Source organism: Furipterus horrens, unplaced genomic scaffold, assembly GCF_987537825.1.
Source record: "Furipterus horrens unplaced genomic scaffold, mFurHor1.1.pri manual_scaffold_2, whole genome shotgun sequence".
Taxonomy (NCBI): Eukaryota; Metazoa; Chordata; class Mammalia; order Chiroptera; family Furipteridae; genus Furipterus; species Furipterus horrens.
Window position 1 is genome coordinate 3975740 of NW_028327172.1, and position 22057 is coordinate 3997796.

General features: G+C 61.8%; 3 protein-coding genes across 7 annotated transcripts; 1 reads left to right on the forward strand and 2 right to left on the reverse strand.

Moving 5' to 3' along the window:
- Positions 1–1452: 1452 nt before the first annotated feature.
- On the reverse strand, positions 1453–8444 carry TBC1D10C (TBC1 domain family member 10C). Of its 5 annotated transcripts, none has more exons than XM_090257761.1 (10): positions 7895–8444; positions 7346–7525; positions 6518–6617; positions 6188–6295; positions 5993–6099; positions 5677–5791; positions 4908–4973; positions 4595–4784; positions 2856–3010; positions 1453–2585 (listed from the first exon to the last, which is right to left on the reverse strand). In XM_090257761.1, exons 2-10 carry the CDS (start codon positions 7495–7497, stop codon positions 2238–2240), a joined length of 1341 nt encoding a protein of 446 aa, XP_090113887.1. In that variant the 5' UTR covers positions 7498–7525; positions 7895–8444; the 3' UTR covers positions 1453–2237. The 5 variants fall into 5 exon arrangements, with proteins under 5 accessions (XP_090113887.1, XP_090113905.1, XP_090113876.1 ...); XM_090257779.1 differs by having other exon boundaries at positions 7865–8444; XM_090257750.1 differs by lacking the exon at positions 7895–8444 and adding an exon at positions 7772–7853.
- A 186-nt stretch (positions 8445–8630) lies between these two features.
- On the forward strand, positions 8631–11770 carry PPP1CA (protein phosphatase 1 catalytic subunit alpha). The gene is made up of 7 exons (XM_090257809.1): positions 8631–8762; positions 9288–9419; positions 9539–9769; positions 10276–10380; positions 10795–11018; positions 11107–11241; positions 11317–11770. The coding sequence occupies exons 1-7, from the start codon at positions 8708–8710 to the stop codon at positions 11425–11427; spliced, it is 993 nt and encodes a 330-aa protein (XP_090113935.1). The 5' UTR covers positions 8631–8707; the 3' UTR covers positions 11428–11770.
- On the reverse strand, positions 11487–17052 carry RAD9A (RAD9 checkpoint clamp component A). The gene is made up of 11 exons (XM_090257798.1): positions 16872–17052; positions 16719–16789; positions 16153–16281; positions 15603–15717; positions 15415–15514; positions 14026–14135; positions 13821–13930; positions 13675–13739; positions 13442–13579; positions 12517–12718; positions 11487–12438 (listed from the first exon to the last, which is right to left on the reverse strand). The coding sequence occupies exons 1-11, from the start codon at positions 16903–16905 to the stop codon at positions 12343–12345; spliced, it is 1170 nt and encodes a 389-aa protein (XP_090113924.1). The 5' UTR covers positions 16906–17052; the 3' UTR covers positions 11487–12342.
- Positions 17053–22057: the final 5005 nt, after the last annotated feature.

Sequence of the window (22057 nt, forward strand, 5' to 3'; positions counted from 1 at the left end):
TTGGAGGGGACTCCAGGGTCAAATCCAACACTCGACCTGCTACACTGCCTGAGGACCCATTCCCCTCCCCTCCCCCCCCACCCCACCGCCAAGGCTGACCCGTTGCCTGGTCTAGAAGGCACTGAGGTCTGCACTCAGCCAGCTCTGGCCCTCACTGTGACTTTAAGCTGGGTCCTCAGCCTCCCGAGTCTCCACAGGTCCCTTTGTCTAATGGGGCTTTCAGTGCCACCCGCAGTGAGGGTGTGGGGAGGGTCTGAGAAGAGGGGTGAGAAAAGGGGCCCTGGGCTGCAGGTGAGTGCACTTCCCTCGTGGCAGGGGAGGCTCTCAACGTTCTTCTAACTCAGGTGGCCCAGCTGCTGCTCCTCTGAGGGGCCGGGACCCAGGCTCAGGCAGGCTGCAGGACACAGCACCCCCAGAAGGGCGGGCGCAGGTTCCTGGCTGCAAGTGTGGGGGCAGGGGTAAACCTGGGGTCTGCCATGGGCGGTGAGGCCTGGCCCAGTTGCCTCCTCTCGTGCGTGAGCCTGTTTTCCCTAGGAAACTGCAGATGCGGGTTTAGACCTCTGTGATACCTCCTCCAGGCTCTGTAGGAATGGGGTGCTTCACCTGGGACCTAGGGCCTGGCTAAGTACAGAGGCAGGAACACCCAACACAGGCGGGGAGTGCGTTCCCGTAGCCTGTGGCCCTGTCCTTAGAACATTCTGACCAGTGGCTGGTGGCTGTGCCCGTGCTCCAGCACCGCCGTTGGGGCGGGATGGCCGACTCCTCAGCCAGATGCTTTCTCTCCTGTTCCCAAGTCCTGCCCGGCCCCCGCCCTCCACCTTCCATCCTGTGGGGAGGGTGTCCAGGGCGGGAATAGGCACCCAGCGAAGCAAGCCTGCTCGGGAACCAGCCCTGTTGTCTTGGTAATGGCTCGCGTCCCACGCCCCCACGGGGGCAATTAGTGAGTGTGGGCGGGGGTTTCCATGGCGGCCACCCCAAGGGAGTGCTGCAAGGCTTCAGGAGGGGACGAGGGCCGGCGGGACCTTTCTTCTTTGTCCTGAGCACACTAGGCCTTTGTCCCCGCCTGGCTCTGTCTGAAAACAGGACCAGGACCGTGGGTGGGGTGTGGACTTGGGTTAAAGCCGCTCCTGCCCCGGGGGAGGGTGGTCCTGAACCGGACTTGGGGGAGGGGCAGAATAGGGGATAAGCCCCACCTCTGGGCCCAGAGACCACTTGGGGATCCCTCCTCCCACAGGTGCTACCTGCCTCTAAGAGGCTGAGCGAGCTTACCATTGGGTCCTGGTGCTGGTAAACACCTTCTAGCAACCAATGGGCAGCCTTGGTGTGTCTGGTGGAACCAGGGCTGGACAAGGAGAGGCGGGGCTGTGAGGGAGGGGGAGGAGGGGGGCTGCAGGGAGGGGCAGCGGGTCGAGGGTCAGAGATGGAGGGCATTGGATCCAACTCCAGCCAGGCTCCTGCTCAATCCGACTTTATTCCAGGCTTCCCCAGGAGCCCTCTGGGGTCCCCTAGCCCAGCTGGCTGGCTGGCTGGCTGACCCCCATGTTGCTTCAGCGCTGCTGCTTCTGGGCTTGCGAGGGGACAGCTCTGTGGACTGAGGGTGGGCCTGGGCCCCCAGACCCTGTCTGTGACCTCCCTTCATCCTGTGTCTGACATGCTTTGTGATGAGGAACGAGTGAAGAACACAAGATGGAGTCAGTATAGCAGAGCTGACTCAAAATGGAGTCTGCATTGTCAGGCTGGCAGGGCGCGTTCATGAGGAAATGATTTACCTTTAGCCTGAGGACTTAAACTTTTGAACTTTTCATTTGTGCGTCGATGCCTGGAGATTTATAAATTCCTATAGGAAGGACTTAGGAAAAAATGAAGAACTCCGGAAAGAATGTTCACGTGCCCAGGCTGCCTGACATCTGGAAGATTACCATCTCTACCAACCCGGAGCCTAGAGACGCAGGACTGGCTCTTCTCAGGAATGTGCTCTTTACCCGAGACCCTCAGCTCTTCTTCCTTCGTCAGGACACTCTAGGTTTGGCCTAGTCGTGTTTCTGGTTGGCAGACCCTAAGAATTTTGAATAAATCATAATCGTTTATTTCTGGCCAACACCTCCTGGCTCGGTGACGGTGAGAAGGCAGCTGAGTCACTAAATCCCAGGGCTAAAGTGCGGTGCCCTTCTGTGAGGTGGCATCAGCTGGTCAGGCGATTGGGGGCCGAATCCATGGTACCCTCCGAAGTGGGACCTTCAGAATCGGGTGTCCAGGAAGGAGGTGGAGCCTCGATGGGACCTGGGGGGGCCCTCAATAGGGGGGCCCCTGGACCGAGTCAGGAGCCCATGGAAAGTCTTGCCTCGGGTCTGGGGCTTGCGCCGTGGTGGCCTGGGCTCTTCTGGGGGCTGCACCACGATGCGGGGCACCTCGGGCCTGGCGCCTCCCCGCGCCCCTGCCAGCTGCTGGGCCTCGAAGATGGCTTGGGCCCCGGCCAGGCGGGCCTTCGGCCGCGGCGGCGGCCCGGATGCCGACTCTGGCAGGTGGGCTAGCTGCGCCTTGATCTCCCGCTGCAGGTCCTGCTCGGACAGGGCCACGCTGTGCACCTGTGAGGAGAGGTTGGTACTGAGTCTGCCTGGACTGCAGGAAGGCAGGAAATTGCGAGGGCCCCAGGGGGCAGGCAGGAGCAGCCCCAGGAAGTGGCTGAGGGCTGAGGGGCTGACAGGCAGCCTCCTACGGGAAGCCATAGCCAGCCACTTGAGGCCCAGGGTTTTCACGCACGCTGCTGCTCAGAGGAGAGGAACTGAGCACTGGTTCTCCCTCGGACTTCCAGCTCTGGGATTCGGTTTCCCCAGCGGTGCAGCAGGGCCACCCACCTGGGACATGAAGACCTCCTCCTGCAGCTGGGCGGGGGGGATGGCTCGAAGGGCACCGAGCGTCTCCAGGAGCCCCGGGCAGGCCAGGCGCTGCTCTGCGGTGCCCAGCGCCAGGCGCACCAGCGTCAGCCCCACGCGGAACAGCACCTTCACACCTGCAGAGCGGGGGGCTCACTCAGTGGGGACCAGCCCCGGCCTCCTCAGTTCTGCAGCAGGACGTGCCCTCTCCCCCAGGCTCCTTCCACCCTCCTGTCGCTCTGCAGCCACAGCCCAGGCCAGGAGCAAGGACCGGGAGGAGGAGCGCCATTTGGGGTCACTGCTAGGAATGTCTAAGCAGCCACAGACGCGCCTGGGCAGAGCAGCCTGTCAGGAGCCAGGGGCGACTGACAACTTCCCACCAAGTCTTCTCTCTCTGGGCCTCAGCTCCTTGTCCCTACCAGAAAGGGCTGGGTGGGGGTGGTGCCCATTAAGGCCCTCCCGGCTCGGACCTGTGACCTTCTGGCTCCAGAGCGATTCCAGCCAGAGCCCCCATCCCAAGCCAGGAGCATAGTGCGCACAGGTGTGACCTTGGGCCCTCCCAGAATCCTCAGCATCCCTTCCAGGCAGCCTCAGGCCTGCTGAGCAGAGAGGTTGGGGGGCCAGCTGTTACTTGTGAAGGGATGAGAGTGATACTGACGCCATCTCTATGAAAGGGAGCCCATGCCGTGCCTGTGTCTGCAGAGAGGGCAGGGGTAGCTCGGCCACACTGACCAGGACCTGCCCTGCCCGACCCCGCCCTGGAGGTCGGAGGCTGCAGGGGAGGCGACCCATAGATGGCGACCTGGACACCCATGGCCAGAGCTCTAAGCCAGCCTGGAGCTGACTGGACACAGCAGGTGTTCAATAAACGGACTGATTGGTTTCTACCATTTTTTAGGTGCAACTGCTGGACAACCCACATGGAACAGAAAGCAGGCGGTTACTGATGGGAGAACCGAGGCAGAGTCCAATTCAGCTCTGCCCTGATGCCCCTCCTCGTGGCCGGGCGCAGGCATGCACCTCTCACCACGCCTGCGCCCCCAAGGCATCTGTAGCCTGGACCCTGAGGCAGCGTCCTGCCTGGGCTCCTAGCCTCCGCCTGCCCCTGCACACTTGCTCCCTCCACAGACCACCACAAGCATCCTTAAGAGCTGCCGTCTCTTCCTGCCAATCCCTCACACTCACTCACGGCCCTTGCTTTATTTTCTTCATGGCACTGGCGACAATCTATAAATACCTTGTTAATTTTGTTCTGGCCTTCTTCTATCCCCACCCCCTAGAATGTCAGTCTGTTCACTCAGGTGGCCGCAGTGTCCAGGGCAGAGCCTGGCACCAGTGAGTGAGCACCAAGTAGGCACCTGGGCTCCGGGAGGAGGGCACCTACTGTGCCAGTCCCTGAGCCCCTGCACTGCTGTGACCTCCCCAGCTCCTGCCCCAACTACCTGGAGGGAGCTTCCGGAGCTCCAGTCCTCCTCCCAGCAGGGGTCTCAGGCATGGGACAGGGGCTACCATTCATTACACTGGAAGTGTGTGGCCCGAGGGCTGGGCTGTCTCCCTGGAGCTGGCAGGGGGCCATCCCCCTCAGCACACCCCGGCACCCAGGGCCAGGAGTGGCAGTGGGGTGAGGGGGGGAGAGCAGAGCTGGTGGGCCCATTCCTTCTGCACACTGAGCACCCAAGGCTGTAGCCCCGGCCCCTCACCCCTGGCAGCCGCTCACTCACCCTCACTGAGGAAGGCGTCCCAGACACGCAGCACCGTGGGGAAAGGCAGGGAGCGGGCGAAGAGGCACAGGAACCACTCGGGCAGGTAGAGCAGGGGCCCGACGCCCGCCTGCTGCAGGTGCTTGTGCACGCGCGGGAGCAGCCGCCGCAGCAGGGCCGTGAACACCTCGGCATCCAGCCGCACGGCCTCCTGTGGCCACGTCCATCAGCTCTCCGCTCCCAAACCCCGGGCTCACCCCCTTCAGTCCCCAGGCCCCCGCCTGCCTGCCCGGCCCCGCTCCCTGTGCCTCCTGGCCCCATCCCAGCCTCTCACCATGTGGGGCCCATAGTAGCCAGGCAGGTAAAGCTCGCAGATCTGTACCAGGCACCAGAAGGCCTCCTGAGGTCAGAGCACAGGCCGTGAGAGCCCAGCACACAGGGAGCCGCAGGGCAGGGCAGGGGGCACGGGGAGCCCCTGGACACCACCTGCCGCCACTCTGGAGCTAGGAGCCTGCACTCAGTGCTGGGGGCGCTCTCACCAAAGGCCGCCTTGTGCCCGGACAGAGACTTACTTGTGGGTTTAGGCGGTTGGAAGTCACAGGGCTCAGGGGACTCAATTCGAGGGCCACAGGGCTGGGCTCACTAGGCAAGGGTTGGGAGGATCCCAGAGTTCAAGCTCTGGGTCCTTGGGGTCACTGCGTCAGGGATCATGGTCGCAGGGTTTAGAATCAGGAGTCAAGAGGTCAAGGTGATGATACCCAGACTCCTAGATCACTGGGCAAGGGGCAAAGGCAAAAGGCCCCAGGTTTCTGGAGGCAAGGTCGTTGGGTAAGAAGGTGACTGAGGTTAGCAGTCATGAGGCCCAGGGTCACTAGGACAGGATGTGAGAATGAAGGGTCCCAGGTCCCTGAGATCAGAGTTCCTGCGGCTAGGAAGTCATGGGTCCAGGGCACGGGATTACTACGTCCCAAGGTCACTAGGGTTGGGGATCAAGGGTCCTAGCTACCTGAATTCAGAGTCCCTGGGGTTGGGGGTCACAGGTCACAGGGGCTGGGGGAGGGGTCAGGGTCTTGGGTCCCTAGAGCAAGGACGAGGGCACTCACCTCCGGGGGCAGATGCATGAGCAGCACAGCAGCCACAGGGCCCTGGGCCTGGCAGTAACCCTGTTCCGGCCGATACAGGGTGTAGGCCTTGAGTACCTGCAGGAGCCCCTGCTGCCTGTGCCAGGAGACCCCATTAGGGGCCAGGCCTTCAGCCATCCCTTCCCCACCCTCTGGCAGCCTCTGCCCAGGTCTCACCACCCCAGTCTTCCCAGGTCCCCTGAGATGCAAAGACTTAAAGCTGGGGGAGGGGAGGGGTGGCTGGACCCAACACTGGGGTTGTGGGGCTAGGGGTCCCCAGGCATCACTGGCCTCATACCCGTGACCCTGGGGCGACACAAACATCTCATGCAGAGGGAACTGGCGGTGCAGGTCCCTGCCGATGGTCTCCATCCACTGCGGGTCTCCTGGGGCCTCAGCCAACTCCTGTGGGTGGGCAGGAAGGTAGGTGTGAGGGCTCAGAGAGGCAAGGGGCTCTGGGAAGGGGAGGTGGGACCCCTGCCAACTCCTTTACCTGGTAAGTGCCTGGGCTGTTCCTCTGACACACGTGGGCCCCGCACAGCAGGGGCCAGCAGCGGGCACGCAGGGCTGAAGGGATGCCCTTCCGGCACTGCATCTTTACCTGCAGGTGAGGCCAAGGTCCCATTAGGCGAGCCAGGCCAACCTCCCCTGCTCCTCTTGGCAGGCACCAAACACAACTGATCACTGGGCCAGGGCCACATTGAGGGGTCGGGAGAAAAGGCAGGGGGTGCTGGGACACAGGAGGGGTAAATGTTGCCTGGGCTTGGACCAAGGCAAAGGGGAATGAGCCAAGGAGACCTGGGTGGGGTCATGTCCCCCTCACCTTCTTGTACCGCCGAGACATTGTTTTCTCCCAGTGCGAAGTCATCTCCACCCACTTCATCTCCCTCTGGCGGATAAGGTCTACAGAAGGGCAACCTGGCCTGCGAGCACATTGCACAGACATCCAGGTGCAGGACAGCTGTTACCGAGAGTCCACATCTGCTACGCTCATGCAACCTGGGTAGCCACTGGGGGGGTGACCTGTCACCCAGGAGTTGCCGGTGGTTGTCATGGGGACAGGAAAGGATGTGGCTCTGATGTGGGCAGAAGCAGGAAGGACTGAAGGGGGTGTGGAGGTATGTGTTGGGGGAGGGGCCGGTTGGATGTCGCCCCAGAATAGGAACACACACAATTCACAGGGGAGGCTGGGTGGACAGAGGCCTGTGCTAGAAGCCAGGAGTCCTGAGTTTCAGTCTGGTTCTGTCACTGAGCTGCTGTGTGACCTCAGGCAAGTTCCTTTGTATCTCTGGACTTGTTATAATGTCTGTATATGAGGAAAGGGGTAGAGTAGGGGAAAGGATGTGGGTTCTATGATCTAGATCTTGGATTCTCGGGCCAGAGGTTAAAAGGAGAAGGATTTTTGGCTCTGAGGGTGGGTGTAAACCCTCAAACCCTTGGAGGTTGGGAGTAAAAGAGACAAACTTGGACACCTCACCCCAGCCCTGCCATCCTTAGGACCCTACCTGGAGCCTGAGGAGGGGTAACACCGGCTGGGTCCCCAGACCCTCCCAGGCCCCTTGAGGTTGGGCTGCACTCTGGAATTCAGCCCTCAGCCCCCGTCCTCAGTCCCAGCACCCTACATCCACTGTGGGCACCCTTCCCCACTTACCCTGGCTCTGCCGAGCTGCCCCCAATGAAGCCATAACGGTCAGCCCGGCGATATGGGCCTGGCCCACTCAGCTCTGAGTCAGACCCCAGAGAGCTGGAGTCATCCTGCAGCTCACAAGGCTGCACCAGGTCCTCGCCCAGGGCCTGGGCCATGGTGCCCCAGACCCACCGATGCAACAGGCTGCAAGATGTGGGGGGAGCCAGTGTGAGAGGTAGCTCCCAGCCAGCCTGGGCCCTGGGCCCCCTGCGGCCAGTCCCCAGCCTCGGAACCTGGCTGCAGGGTCAGAGGCGGGAGGTTTCAGGGTATCTCACCAAGAACCTTGTGTCCCCTCTTCTGGAGGGGGCTAGGCCCTGAAGTGGCCGAAAGGCCAGGCTCTGTACAGAGACAGCCCCAGGCCCAGCCCCTGTCCCCATTAGCCCGGCTTACCTCCCTGTCGCACCTCTCCTCCTCTCACTTCCTCCTCAGCCACAGCTTCAACCACCCACTGGGGGCCCCTCCCCAGGGTGTGGGGGGGCTCACCCCTTCCTCTCAGAGGCTCTTCCGGCCTACCTCAGCGCCCCTGGGCCACGGGCTCCTCCTATCCACCCCTTGGGCTGGGCGACTGCAGACTTGGGTTCCTGGGCTGGGTGTGATGGGGCCAGGGCGTGCCAGGGCAGGGAGGCAAGGCTGCCTCCAGTTTTGAGGATACTGGCATGTAGAACACTCCCTTCAGGGTTCCAGGGAGAACTGTGGTTTATTTAATGTCTTCTCTTTACAAAGTGATACTTTTAACATGCACAAAGTGCGGCATTTTTATGCTACTCAAAAGGCAATGATGGGGCAGTGAATGGTAATTTAGATTGCACCACAGGCAGCGTGAGCCAGGATGGTCTCCGAGCTCTGCCGGCGGGGTCTGGTCAGCCGCCTGGGGGCGCCGCAGAGATTCAGGAGGTAGCTCTGGGCCTCCTCTTTGCACTTGAAGGACTGAATCCAGTGTTTAGGGAAGCGATTCTCAACGTGTTCACACTACGTACGGCTGTTCAGCCGCTGAAAGAGAAAAACAACTTCGCGGTACTTCCGGCCCCGTATCTTCCGAAAGCGGATGGGTAATCCCACAGGGGCTGGACCAGACTCAACCCCGTCCCATAAAGCCCCGCCCACCGGCCAGGCCCCGCCCCGTCGTCGAGGCCCCGCCTCCCGGGGCGCCGCGGCCGCTGCGCCCGGGGTCCAGCGGAGGCGCTATGGAGCTGGGGCAGCGGGCCGGGAGCGAGCGGGGCGGGGCGGACCGGGGAGGGCGGAAGGAGGGCCAGGCCGGAAGGAGGCGGTGGAGGGCGGGAGGCAGGAGCGGGGCCGGAGCTGCTGGGCCGGAGCGGCAGAGCCGCCATGTCCGACAGCGAGAAGCTCAACCTGGACTCGATCATCGGGCGCCTGCTGGAAGGTCGGCTGGGGGCGGGGGAGGTCGGCGCCCACCGCGCCCTGACCCCCGGCCCGGCCCGGAAGTGGCGCGCGGGCGCGCCTGCCCCTCCCAGGGCCAGCTTAGACTGGGCGGGGAGGGGCCGCGAGGTCCCGCGGCCGCAGCCACCCCCCACTCGCGACGCGCCTGGGAGTCTGGGGCTGCAGGGGCACCAGCCCCCCGCTCTTGGGCCGGGGGCGCACGGGTTGGCCTGGTTTCTTGGAGTGAGGGAGAAATCTGAGAAACCTCTCCCCCCCCACACACCCCGGGGAAGGGTCCTGCGCCGTGGGGTTTGGGGCGCCAGCCTCTGCCTCGGAAGTCCCTTAGAGCGCCTTGAGGGTAGTTGGGGAGGCTACCCCCCATGTCCTGGGAGGCTCAGCAGCACCGTCTGCCCTGGCAGGGAGGGGTCCACGAGGCCCAGGCGCCTCCAGAAGTGCTCACGGGGCACCCGTGTTCCTCACCCTCCTGCTGCCTGAGCGACCAGGGTCCTGACGCCCATTCTGCCTCCAGTGCAGGGCTCGCGGCCTGGAAAGAACGTACAGCTGACAGAAAACGAGATCCGTGGTCTGTGCCTCAAATCCCGGGAGATTTTCCTGAGCCAGCCCATTCTTCTGGAGCTGGAGGCACCCCTCAAGATCTGCGGTGAGACCCCTGCCCAGGCCCCTTTGCTTCCTGAAGGTGGCACTGGCCCCCCAAACCCCTGGCCCTGGGTTGAAGTCTAGCCCCTGCACCAAGTGCTGATCGGGCTCCGTGGGTCGCAGGTGATATCCATGGGCAGTACTACGACCTTCTGCGGCTCTTCGAATACGGGGGCTTCCCTCCAGAGAGCAACTACCTCTTCCTGGGGGACTACGTAGACCGGGGCAAGCAGTCGCTGGAAACCATCTGCCTGCTGCTGGCCTATAAGATCAAGTACCCGGAGAACTTCTTCCTGCTCCGTGGGAACCACGAGTGTGCCAGCATCAACCGTATCTACGGCTTCTACGACGAGTGTGAGTGGCTTTGTGCCTGGGGCTGCCCCTGCCCTCCCTGCTGCTCAGTGGGACTCTCACGTTGGCCCTGTGATAGGGCATGTGTGTCTGACCAATACCTGCTGGACCGTGAGCCCTGTGAAGGCAGGGGTCTGGTGAATGGCTGCTGCCTGAAGGGCTGTTCACATTCTAACGCAGGGCCCCGTCTGGTGACCCCTCGAGTACACCTGCTACTTAAGCACTTAGGATGCCTGTCTGGACAGGACTCTGCTGGCCAGAAGCTGAGATAAGCCAGACCGAGTCTTGGCCTGGTCCTACTCATGGGTTAGGGGTGGGTACCAGTTCTGACATTGTTCCGGATTGGAACCCTGGGGTTCTGGGGACTCAGCTGCTATAGAATTCCTCCTGAAGGCTGGCAGGCAGTGGGGCGGGTGGGGGGTTCCTTTCTTGCCTCCCATGCTCCTCCCCCAGCTGTGTCTGGGAGGCCCTGGAGGCCTCATCACGGACTGGCTCCTTCCTCTGCGCAGGCAAGAGACGCTACAACATTAAACTGTGGAAAACCTTCACCGACTGCTTCAACTGCCTGCCTATCGCTGCCATTGTGGATGAGAAGATCTTCTGCTGCCATGGAGGTGAGGGCACCTGCTGCGGGGATTCATGAGAAGAAAAGACTGGCTCCATCCCTGAGGCCTAGAGAAGGGGCCATCAGCTGGAGGACTTGTTCTCAGTCGCCTGGAACGGCCCTCCCTGCCTGGGGTCTGGGCTTGGGTGTCACTCAGTGCAGGACGGCTCCCTGCTCCCAGTGTTAGGCTGCATTCCCCACTGTTGGGCCTCAGTACTGCGCACAGGACTTGCTTGTCCTCTTTCTCTAGGGAGCTCTGCACTCCTGGAGGGCAGGGACTTGAAGAGGCAGAAGGCGAGTTCTGCCTGCCTGGGTTCCCAGAAGTCCAGGGGAGGGAGCAGAGGCTGATTGGTCAGGACTTTCTGAGGGGCGGGGGGTCCCTTCTTTGAGGCTTGAGTAAGTGATTGCCATCTGTGTCCCCCAGGCCTGTCCCCAGACCTGCAGTCCATGGAGCAGATTCGGCGTATCATGCGGCCCACAGATGTGCCTGACCAGGGGCTGTTATGTGACCTGCTGTGGTCTGACCCTGACAAGGACGTGCAGGGCTGGGGCGAGAATGACCGCGGTGTCTCCTTTACCTTTGGGGCCGAGGTGGTGGCCAAGTTCCTGCATAAACACGACTTGGATCTCATCTGTCGGGCACACCAGGTGGGCTGGCAGCTCTGATCCAGGTGGGAGTGGGGCTGGGGCCTGGGCAGCCAGCACCTCCTTAATTAACTGCCCCATCCTCATCCAGGTGGTAGAAGATGGCTATGAGTTCTTTGCCAAGCGGCAGCTGGTGACACTCTTCTCAGCTCCCAACTACTGTGGCGAGTTTGACAATGCAGGCGCCATGATGAGTGTGGATGAGACGCTCATGTGCTCCTTCCAGGTGGGGATGGGGAAGGAAGGGGCAGGTGGCCCCATGGCTCAGCCCTGTGAGCCTGACCAGTGTTGTCTCCTTTAGATCCTCAAGCCCGCCGACAAGAACAAGGGGAAATATGGGCAGTTCAGTGGCCTGAACCCTGGTGGCCGGCCCATCACCCCACCCCGTAACTCCGCCAAAGCCAAGAAATAGCATCTGTGTGCCCGCCCTCTGCCCCAGATGGTGGATTATACAGAAACCACGCAGCCAAGGGGGGTCATGCTGGCCTCCTGGCCCTGCTCATCACAGGGAACATGGAGCCTTGGTGTATTCTGCTTTTTTAAAAAAAAAAATGAATCAACAGCAACATCCAGTGCCCCAGGTCTCCCTCTGCCTATGCCTTGGTGGCTACAAGCAGGATCCTTGGCCTGAGGCTGCAGCTCAGGGCAAAGCAGGGCCAGATTGTGGGTCTCCAGCCTTGCGTGGCCTCGGGGCTGGCAGCTGCATCCTGGGCAACCCATCTGGTCTCTTGAATAAAGGTCAAAGCTGGATTCTTGCCCTGGCCTGTCTCCCTTGTCCAAAACACTGGGCCTGGCATCATTCTGCCCAGTCACTTAGGAGGGCAGGCTTGCTGGGCATGGGGCCCCAGCCAGGGAAACCCAGTCACATGTTAAGGCCCATAGGGCCTGCTAGAATTCCCAGCCAGGGCCAAAGAATACTGAAAAAGCAAGAACAACTATCTGCTAGCCATAGGAGATCCACAGGTGTACCCAGGATTTGGGGGAAGAGCAGGTCATGATTGGCGGGGACCAACAGCCCCGCTATGATTTGTTTTCTCAGGGAAAGCAGGTGTCCAGCTTTGGCTACAAGGTTGGAAGATGGACCTTCCTTCAGTGCCAAGCCTGGAAACAGACATGATTGGTTGGGGGCTGGGGAGACATGACAGGGCCCAGCCCAATTTCCAATAGCCAATTAGGACAAGGATACAGCAGGACCAGCCAGCTCAGCTCCAGCCCAGCCCACCTTTTCCACCCATTGGGGTAGAGACCCAACTCTGCCCCTGGCTGGTGCTGGGAGGCTGTGGCTTCGTGTGGCCCATGGCCCCTTGACACAGAAGAGGTTCTCAGTTCAGCCTTCACCCTCACTGTCTTCAGCCAGCACGGGGCTGGGACCCAGTGGGGAGTGTTCAGGGGCCAGGACGGAGCCAAAAAACAGTGAGCGGAACTGGAAGAAAAGGAAGCTCAGTGAGTTGTGGAGACGGTTCCCTCCTGGCCTCCCATCCCGTCTACCTCCAGCCCCTACCTTCTTGGGTGGGGGGGTCCCAGGCACTGTACTGAGCTCAGATTCAGCATCGTCTTCCTCCTCAGAGTGGCAGGGGGGCTGGAGGCCAGGTGAAAGGGAAGTGGAGGGGAGTATCCTTGAGCTCTCACTGCCCACAGTGGTTTCCATGGCGATCATGTAAGAGTCAATGTCGTCATTGGCAAAGTCATCCAGCTGAGGGGTGCTGCAGGTAGAGATGATGTCAGCGAAAAAACAGAAGACAGAAGGCAGAGCCCCCCTTGGAGGGCTGGGGGTGGCTACTGTGGGGGCCTTGTGACCTCTGGTGACTTTAGTTTTATTATTTCCTGATTTGGCTGGAGGAGAGGATACAGAAGTTAAATGGCAGCTTCTTGCTGGGCATGGGCCTGGAATCATTTGATCAGAGTTTAGGTAGCAGCCTGAGGGAGGCACCCTGGGGGCCAGTTTAGCTCAGCTGGGGGGGAGGGGTGCAGCAACTCTGCTGAGCTAGGCCACTTGGAGCCCAAGCCCCTCCTTCCCAGGGGACAGGAGCTGGAGAGCACTAGGGCCCAGGGACCTGCTAGGCAGGGTGCCAGACCAAACTTCCTCTGGTTAAACTATACTGGGCCCATCCTCCCCAGCCCACCTGCCCTTCTAGCCACCTGCTTCCCACCCCAAGCAGCCCCTTGCCTCCAGCAGCCCCCTTGCCTGGGAAGAGGCTCAGAGGGGAGGCCTCAGCCAGAGAAGGAAACTAGCCTGACCTTGGGGACACTTCTCTGGGTGGGAGGGACCTCTGTGCACAGCTGACCAGGAAGGCTGAGCCGTAGGACTGGGGCCTTACAGGAAATGTCCGTGTGTGTGGAGCGGTGAGGTATTGAAGCAGCAGGCGCAGGCCAGGGTGCACCTCAGGCAGAGGCGAGGACAGGAGGGGACACGCGGGAACCCTCACCTGTGAGCCTGGAGCTGAGGTGCTGGCTGGCGGACCTCTGGGGAGTGCAGGTCCTGGGAGTTCGGGGATGGCTCCGAGAGTGTGGCCAGAACAAAGTGGCCATCCAGCAGAGAGTCCGTGATCATAAAGATGGCTGGCCTGGGCAGGTGACAGGTCCCAGACAAGGTAAGGGCCCTTTGGCTCCTGGCACCCCAGAGCCCACCCGCCCTCCCTGTCCTGAGGCTGGGACTTACCTGCCAGGAGTGTCAAAGTGAATGCTAAGAGGCAAGTTTGCAGACTCTGCGAAGCCCAGGAGCCCCTGGGAGAGGAGAGGCAGAGCAGTTTAGGCCCTGGGTAGGGCAGGGATGACAGGGTGGTAAGGGTATGGGGGGAAGCTCACCCGAAACTCTTTGAGGCAGAAAGTGATGGCCACCCCTTCTTGAGCCTGCAGCCACTGGAAGTCCTCTTCCCCGATGCTCATCTCCGTCACCATGGCTTTGACGGTGCTGTCTGTGGGGACAGGAACAGGAAGAACCTGGGCCGTGGGCCCCAGCCCCTCCCACCCTGCCCTGCTCCCCATCCCAGACCCTGTGCAGCTCCCTCACCTGCCTCCTCCTCCTGGTAGCTGCGCAGGATGACCCTGCGGCCTCGGCCAATGCCCAGTGTCACTTCGGCCAGTGCAAGGGGGAAGGGCAGAACAGCCTCCGCCAGAACCCTGTGAAGAGGGCACAGCATTATACTGAAGGCTTGCCTATGCCCAGTGGCTTTGCTCTCAGCAGTGACGTGTTCACCAGCATTGCAGGGGAACAGCCATGGGCCAGGCCTAGCATGCCCCAGGAAGGAGGGCATGCCCCATTAGAAGCTCCCGGGCTGCTGTGGGAGGGACGTCCACTGCGAGGGATGGGCAGAAGAGAGTTGGGCCCAGAGAAGGCAACAGGGAGGATGGGCTGCGCCAGGCAGGAGGCACCTGCCCACCGAGGGCTGAGAAACCACACCCACGGCGTCCTTATAAACTCGGCCCTCAGAAGGAGCCCTACAGCCTGGTTTTTAGGCACACAGCAGTGACAGTCACACGTGACTTAACGATCTAGAATTAGCCTCAAGACAGTTGGAACAGGAGCTGGCATCTGCCCTTATAGGTATTTAAAATTGTCCACGAGAGAGTACTCATGAAGAGAAAAGTAGTCTCAAAATCCAGACCAGTGGTGACAGACAGCCTTTCCTCTTTCTTTGCCCAAAGGAGCCCCGAGCAGCACTATCAATAGAATTCAAAATCAGACTGTCGGGACCCAAAGGGACCTTCAAGTTAACGTGGCTTACGGCTACCCAAAGAAACGAACAAGACCTTGGGCTACTTGAATGCCAAGGGCATCCAGCATGAGCGGGAAGGGAGTCACTCTTCTGCACTGGTCTTTGCCAGGGGCCTGTGTCCCTACTGGAGTCCGCATCATCCAGGCCGGGCGCAGCCCAGGGTGCCCAGGATGGGGCCAGCTCCAGAGCCGCCTGCTTAGGCCATCCTCCTAGGCCACAACCTTCCCAGCCAGCCTCCAGCCTTGCCCTGAGGGTTCCTCAAGGCCAGAGACCGGGCAGGCAGGAACAGAGGCTGCCCTGGAATGGGGAAGGATAACCAGGCCAAAGAGAGGTTCTGAGCCCCTGAGCCACAAAGCTTAAAGACGGACCTTCATGGCTGCTCAGGCCAGAGACCTGTTTTCTAGAAGTCATAATGGGTCTGACTGGCCAGAAAGGCAAGCCGGACCCTTGGTGTGGAGAATACAGGCTCCTGAAGACAGCGGGGTGCCTACAGCAAGGGTGCCCCTGCCCCTCCTCCACGCAGCCTCTTCCCATAAAGGGCGAGACAGGGGCTGGTGCATGCTGAGGCTCACAGAAACCCTGTAGGGGAAATGACAGAGGTGTCTTCTTAAGTTGACCCTTGAGGCCCCAAAGAAGGCAGACAGAGACCTAGGACTCAGCTTTGGGGCAGGGGGTGTACTTACTTTGCTGGGGCTCGGAGCACATGGGGGCATGAGGCTGGGTCGAAGACAGCCTGCAGGGACTCACAGTCCTGGAAGGACAGGTTGTGAGTCTTCCTCACCCCTGGACAGGCAGACAGGGTCTCAGAGGGCCTCGCCAACCTCCACCTTCACCCCCCAGGGACCCCCTGGCTGGCCAGCTGCCTACCCACCGTATTTGCAGTACAGCTGGACCACCAGGCGGCTGCCCCTGCCACTCAGGGAGATGCAGCACTTCTCCACGGTCTTCTCCAGCATCACCGGCGAGCGGAAGACGGACAGGAAGGACTAAGGAGGGGAAACACATTGGGCCGGCACTGTACCCCTACCCACCGGCTCTCACGTCCCCTGTAGGCCCCGGCTGCATCACAGGCTCAGCGCTGTCGCATCAGGAAGGGAGTTCCCTCAACACATCGGGCATATACACGCGTCTAGGTCTCTGTCATGCTGCTCCCCTTCTGGAATGCCTTGAAAGACCTACTTGAATGTCACCTCTCTCTCCGTGTCCTTGGTAGGATCCATCACCCTCTCCACCCCTGCCACCCCCCTCTGGGGATGTCTTCGCTATGCCCCTTACTGCTCTGTGCACCGCACTGCCCCTGCACACACACCTCCCTGGTGAGCACCTACTGGGTGCCCCAGAGCAGGCGCACTGCGCAGGGGGGTGCGGGGGGGGGGGGGCTCCTGGAGGCGTGAGTGCCGCTGCCAAGCGAAGGGCCTCACCTTCATCAGGATCTTACAGTGCAGAGGGTCCTGCCCAGGGGTGGCCACCTGGTACAGCTGGAAGAAGAGCGGAGCAAAGAGGAAGCAGGCATAGGCCGAGCGGGAGGAGTTCACGGTCCGGAGCGAGAGCTGGGCCAGGAAATGCGGGGAGAGGGATGCAGTCAGGCAGCGGCGGGCCCGGCCTCACACACGTGTCCTGTACCTCCGCCCTCGCCTGTTGGAATCCTGTCCCCTTCCAGTCCTCAGACCCCTCCTCCATGAAGCCCTCCCTGAGCCGGCCTCAGCACTGCCCCTGCCGCCTGGGCCTTACCCGGCAGTCGGCACACTCCGCCTATGCCCCAGCCGTCCCCACGCGCCACCCGGCACTGCGGAGAGGGCAGCTGCCCTCCATCCACACACAGGCCTGGAAAGGGGACAGGGCCCCCACGGATGCCCCAGCACCGGGGGCTGGAAACTGACACTAGGCTGACACATTCGCCCACAGGCTTCCTGCCTGGTGGAGGCGAGACTCGAGCCCGCATTAGGGCTCCCTGTTGGAACCCCCTCCCCATGCCCCAGGGCCTCACCCCGTCTTCCAGGGGCTCCAGGTAGAGCTCGTCGCCGATGCGGGATAGAGCGTGGATGGCCTTGCCGAGCACTGTGAAGGCGGACGGGAATGGGGGGTCAGGCTGCCGCCAGGGCGGTCCCACGTGCCCCCGCCCCGGCCGGCCCCAACCCACCCTTCACGCAGCCGCCTGCCACCAGACACTTCATGCCGCCGCCCGCAGCACCGAGGCCGGGCCTGGCCCACGACCGGGCTGAGGCCCCCGGGTGGCTGGCGGCGGGCCCCCACCGGGCCCCGCAGGCAGCTCCCCTCCGGGTCTCCGCAACCGCGGCCTGCCGGGTTCCCTTCGCGCGCACACCGCCCCCGACAGCCCCGACCCCGCCTCCTCATTGGTCCACACCCCAGGGCTCCGTCACGTGAGGGAAACGGCCGCCGTCACGTGACTGAGTCTGTCGCGGGGGTGGGGAGGGCTGGTCACGTGAGCGGGGAGCGCCGGGGGCAAACCTGGTCCACCTCCTCTCACAGGCCTGGCCCTTCCGGGCCCCTGCGCGCCCCTCGGGAGCCGGTCACTCGGCGGCTGCGCTCCCGGCCGCGGGGGGCGCAGAGGGCGCAGAGGGCGCGGCCCCCGGGTGCTCCGAGCGGGGCAGCCCGCTCGAGTCGCCAGTTCAGTACGGATTTCCCGGGTGTCTGTCAGGGAAGCGGGGTCGAAGCAGGACCGTCCGCACCCAGTCCGGGCCGCGGCCGCCGGCACTAAAAAGAGACGGAAGCCACTGCGGCCGGATCCCGTCGCGAGAGGCGGCTGTTCCCTGTGGCTTCGAGGATCGTGCATCGATAGTGGAAGAACGGCAGATTCTCGGGCGGGGAGGGTGGAAGGCGGCCCTGCCGAGAAGGCGGGAAGAGGCCCGGCGGGGGGTGCGGCCTGACTCCGCGGGGAGCGCTAAGTGGGCCTGCGAGCCTGCAGGGGCGCTGAGGAGAAGCGCGGGGGGCGCTTTCCGGGGCGGCCATTGGGAACAAGACCCGGACTGCGCAGAGGAAAGGGCCTCATCGGCCGGGGATGTCCGCTCGGGCCCCGCCCCGGGACTCAGCCCCCTGTGCTTTGCGGAAGGAAAGCCCTGGGGGGCCTCGCTGACCTCTGGGTCCCCGCGGCACCAGGTTCTGGCGCTTGGAAGGGCCCGGGGCGACCCTGCGGTACTTGAGGGCGCCCTGGCCTAGCTCCTCTGGCACTGCCCGCAGGGAGGAGGATACACTTCTGTCTGCGGGCCCCTAACCCGTGACCGTGGGCCCCACTCGGTTCCCGCCTTCCTTGCCCGGCGCTCCCCTCCATCGTCAGGCTTCCTTAGAGCCCCGGGGGAGGTCACGGGGTCCGTGCACACGGTACCGCAGCACTGGAGCGCTCCTTGGCCTCACCCACGCACTCCAGTTCTTGGACAAGCCCGCGCCCCTCCCCCTCCCAAACAGGTGGCCGCATCGGCCTTCCTCTTCCACCTGCAGAGCCACCACCCTGGCCCGGGACGCCATCATCTCTCCCCAGACCGACTGGGAGCGCTCAGAGTGGTCTCCTGCCTGCGGCCTGTCTCCTCCAGCCCGCTCTCCAGTAGCACCAACGTGACCTTCCTAGGATGGCAACCGTGTCCCACCTCTCCCTTGTTTAGACCCTCCCGTGGTTTCCAATGCTACACTTGCCATACAATGGCAACTTTTTATCCCCACGGAACCTGCAGGAGCCTCTGCACCTGGCTCCGTCAGTTCTCCGAAGCCAGCACACCCCTTTCCGTCCTGGGGTCTCTGTGGGCTAGCCCCACCCCTTGGGATGCTCGTCCGGCTTCTCGCATGCTGGCGCCTCCTTTTCCTAGGGTTCAGCTTCCGTTGCCCGTCAACGGGCCCTCTCTGCCCCCCCCCCCCCAAGCCCTTGCTCTGGGTGAGTCACAGCGCTCAGCACAACTCAACGTCATTTCGCACATGTGTGTATGTCTGTGTCACGGCTGTCGTCCCCACTAGTCCGTCGGCTGGTGGGCACAGGGACCATGTGCCTCACACAGGGCTGGCCGTCCATAAACGATCAGCACACATGTGTTCAGTGGACAAACGTGTGACCCAAATGACGCTGGGCTGCCTGTGAGTCACTCTCAGCCTGCAGCCCCGCCCTTCCCGGGACAAGAGCTGCCCCCCACGTTTTGTCAGAAGAACAAACGGACGGCTCAGCTACTCTCTTCCTTGCCTTTCCTCCTCCTGGCTGGGTCTGCCCCCCTCACATCCCCGTGTACGTTAGAGCAGCCTCACCGCTTCCGCCCCACCTCACGTCTGCCCCACACTGTTACCTGGGCAGCCAAGCCCCCTGGAAGGCCAAGGGGGACGCTGTGAGCAAGCACACAGTCGTGTCTGCCCCTGATCCTTAGGGCCGGAGGGTCCCGAGGTCTTTGGAGCAAGGCCCTGGCGAGAGGGAGACAGACTCATTAGGACTTTGTCCGCTCACGCACACAGCTGCCAGGAGTCCGAATCGGCCCTTCTGCAGGGCTCAGGCAACCAAAGGCAGCCTGCAGCTGAGAGTCAGGAGGAGTGGGTTTCTAATCTGTTTCTGCGTGGACTCTGTGTGACTTCCTGCAGGTCCCTCCCTGTGTCCGCGTCTGTCGGCAAGAGATGCTCACTGAGGTGCCCCTCATCCGGCCACAGCTCTGGGGAGGAGCCGTAATGGGCTGCACTGCATCCCTCAGGCAATGGGGCTGGAAGGGAGCTCCGAGGCCTGGGGTCCAGCAGCCCCTCCAGGCTGGCAGTTGGTGCAGCCTCTCAGGTCCAGAAGGGAGGATTCCCAGGGGGCCTGAGGGCCTCGGGCCTCAGCCTGTCAGCAGCCCTTTGTGTCCCGGGAGGGATGAGTGTAGGGACCCAAAGACAATTTGGAATCTGTGCCAGAAGTCAGGAGGGCTCCCCCCAGGCCTCCTGACAGATAGCCGCAAGCAAGTCAAGGCCCTTCGCTGGGCGTCAGTTTCCCCTTGATAAAATGAAGGGGGTGGATGACATGCTCTCTCTCAGGACCCTTCCAACCCCTAGATTCTCTGTCTTTGCCGTACTTTGCGGTCGAGGTGGCCTCCCACAAGTGTGGAAGTGTGTGGGAACGTGGGAGGGGGCAGGTGCGGAACTGAGGAAGGGGCTTACCATTTCAGGCTTTAAACATAGAGTTCTGTGTGGGGAAATTTCTCCAGTTCAACCACTACTTTTCACCCAATTGGTCAGGAATCCCCAGAGCTCAGCAATTCATTCAACACGTATTAGACACGCTTCTCTCAGTTTGGGAAAGACAGTACAGGACACAGATCCCTGCTGCCCTGGGCTTCCAGTGTGCTGGAGCTGTGCAGGGCTCTGAGGGACGTCTGCTGGGCTGTGCACCCACAGAAAGTGGTATTTGTGTGGGGTTTCTGGAGTAACCCAGAGGGCCAGGCGGCTCCGAGCAGCTGGGGGCGCCGAGCCGGCAGGGCGCTACCTGCCCACCTGCAGCGGTCGCGGGCTCACCAGGTGCCGGCGCCTGTGGCCAGGCCCCGCCCAGGCCTTTCTCATTCCCCGGCACTTCTCCTGGCAACCGGTGCAGGCTCGGCACACAGCGGCGGGTTAATGAGCACATATCGACTGACTGAAGAGCGTAGGGTTCAGGGAGGTTACAGGGCCTGAACCCAGGTTGTCGAGGTGGACAATGGGGTTCTAGGCACCAGCCTGCCTGGGTCTGAATCCTGGCTTCATCACTTTCAGGTTGTGCGCAAATGGACACATTGCCAATACCCTCTGAGCCTTGGGTTACTCATCTGTAAATTGGGGAAGGAAAGGCTGTTGCCAGGATTAACTTAGTCAATGTTTATAAAGCTCTTAACACACGCTGTCGGTGTTGCTATGGTGATTATTGCCCTGTCCTGCCGCCTCCACCGTGGGTGTGCCCACGCAGAGTTCTAGGGTCAGAACCAAGAACAAAATAAATCATCACCGTGGACAAAGCCAGAATGAATCCACACTAGGAAAGCCCCCCAGAAAAATATTACAGAGAAAAGGCCTGAAGGCCAGGGACAGGGACCAGAAAGTACTGGCAGGACTCCACTGGGGACAGAAATCAGACCCAGGAAAGAGGTGTGGGGGAGGCTGTGGCTGTTGCCACGTGCCGGCTCCTCGATTCTGGGCCCTCAGTGGCACCTTCTGTTTTCTGAGTCCTTCTGTCCCAACAAGCTGCTGAGGCTGGCACGAGGCAGGGGCTGTGCCCACACTGCCAGGCACGGTGCGCAGACAAGACCAGGTCTCTTCAGTCTGCAGGGCGGGAGGTGGGGGGGAGATGGGAGGGAATTTTTTAAACCCACAAGAGAAATGGAAAGGGGGAAGCTTAGGCTTGTTCACCAAAACCTGGCATGCTGGAGTTACATGGCCCCCTCGGAGCGCAAGTGAGGTACGCTTGGGACAAATCAAAGGCAGCGTGCTCCCCCCCAGCAGGGGAGGACGCCGATGGAACTCATTACTCCAAGATGTGGTCTCGCCTGGGAGTAGAAATAGCTTCACAAAAGGTTTAGATAAATCCGTGGAGGACAGCTCCATTCATGGGCTAGATGGGGAAGGAAGTTGTTTTGGAGGCTGCTGGGCAGTGGGGAAAGCCTCCGCGCAGGGACCTGGCCTCCCTAAGAGTACCTCAAGGGCTCAGGCCACAGGGACCTCAGGTGGCAGCGTCAGTGCTCCTGCAAACCAGAGCCAGGCCTGAGTCCCGGCTCTTCCCTCAACCCCCAACACTCACCATCCACTATCTGGGGAGCCAGCAGAGGGAGACAGACACCGTGTCCAGTCCAGCTCCCAGAACTGAGCCAGGCTGTTTGGCCGGTCAAAGCAGGCAAGCGCCCTTGGGGCCCAGCTCTGCCTGAGGCCAGCTAGGCACCTGAGGAGGGAGGGGCCGAGATGGGCTTACCACCGTGGGGGGCGAGGGGGAGAGACTTCAAGGAACTGAAGGAGGCCAGGGTGGGAAGGAGGCCACTAATTAAGAGCAGAGTGGCTCTGGAGCCATCTTGCCATTTTGCCCTCTGTCCCAGGAGACCGCAAGCCCTTGGCTAGCAGGCATGGGTCTCTGTAGGTCCAAACTGTTCTGTGGGGCACATACAGGGGTGCTTCTGAAAACTCTGGAGGATGACTGGACCCCACAGGTCTGTGTGCCGGCCCCTCCCCAGCCCTGCTATGGGGTCCAGGCTAGGTGTCGCTTTCCCCCTTTTCCACACAGATTCTCCCCATCCCCCCGGAAGTCCACCCTGACATCACCATCGCTGACCTTTCCTTCCTCTGCACCACAGCCCTTTGTAAACCTCCTTAAGTTCTTCAGTCCCTGTTTCACTCAACAAATGCCCGAGCAGT

Bases quoted from the DNA above. Each gene is read 5' to 3' on its own strand.
- PPP1CA (XM_090257809.1), top strand. From the start codon at position 8,708: ATGTCCGACAGCGAGAAGCTCAACCTGGACTCGATCATCGGGCGCCTG. The intron at 11,019-11,106 runs GTGGGCTGGCAG...ATCCTCATCCAG, and splicing joins TCATCTGTCGGGCACACCAG to GTGGTAGAAGATGGCTATGA. The intron at 11,242-11,316 runs GTGGGGATGGGG...TGTCTCCTTTAG, and splicing joins CGCTCATGTGCTCCTTCCAG to ATCCTCAAGCCCGCCGACAA.
- TBC1D10C (XM_090257761.1), bottom strand. From the start codon at position 7,497: ATGGCCCAGGCCCTGGGCGAGGACCTGGTGCAGCCTTGTGAGCTGCAG. The intron at 5,792-5,992 runs GTATGAGGCCAG...CTCCTGGCACAG, and splicing joins GTGTCGCCCCAGGGTCACGG to GCAGCAGGGGCTCCTGCAGG. The intron at 3,011-4,594 runs GTGAGTGAGCGG...CCCGCTCTGCAG, and splicing joins GGACGCCTTCCTCAGTGAGG to GTGTGAAGGTGCTGTTCCGC.
- RAD9A (XM_090257798.1), bottom strand. From the start codon at position 16,905: ATGAAGTGTCTGGTGGCAGGCGGCTGCGTGAAGG. The intron at 15,718-16,152 runs GTGAGGCCCTTC...TCCCCTCCTTAG, and splicing joins ACTGTAAGATCCTGATGAAG to TCCTTCCTGTCCGTCTTCCG. The intron at 13,931-14,025 runs GTGAGGGAGCTG...CTGTCCCCACAG, and splicing joins CTACCAGGAGGAGGAGGCAG to ACAGCACCGTCAAAGCCATG.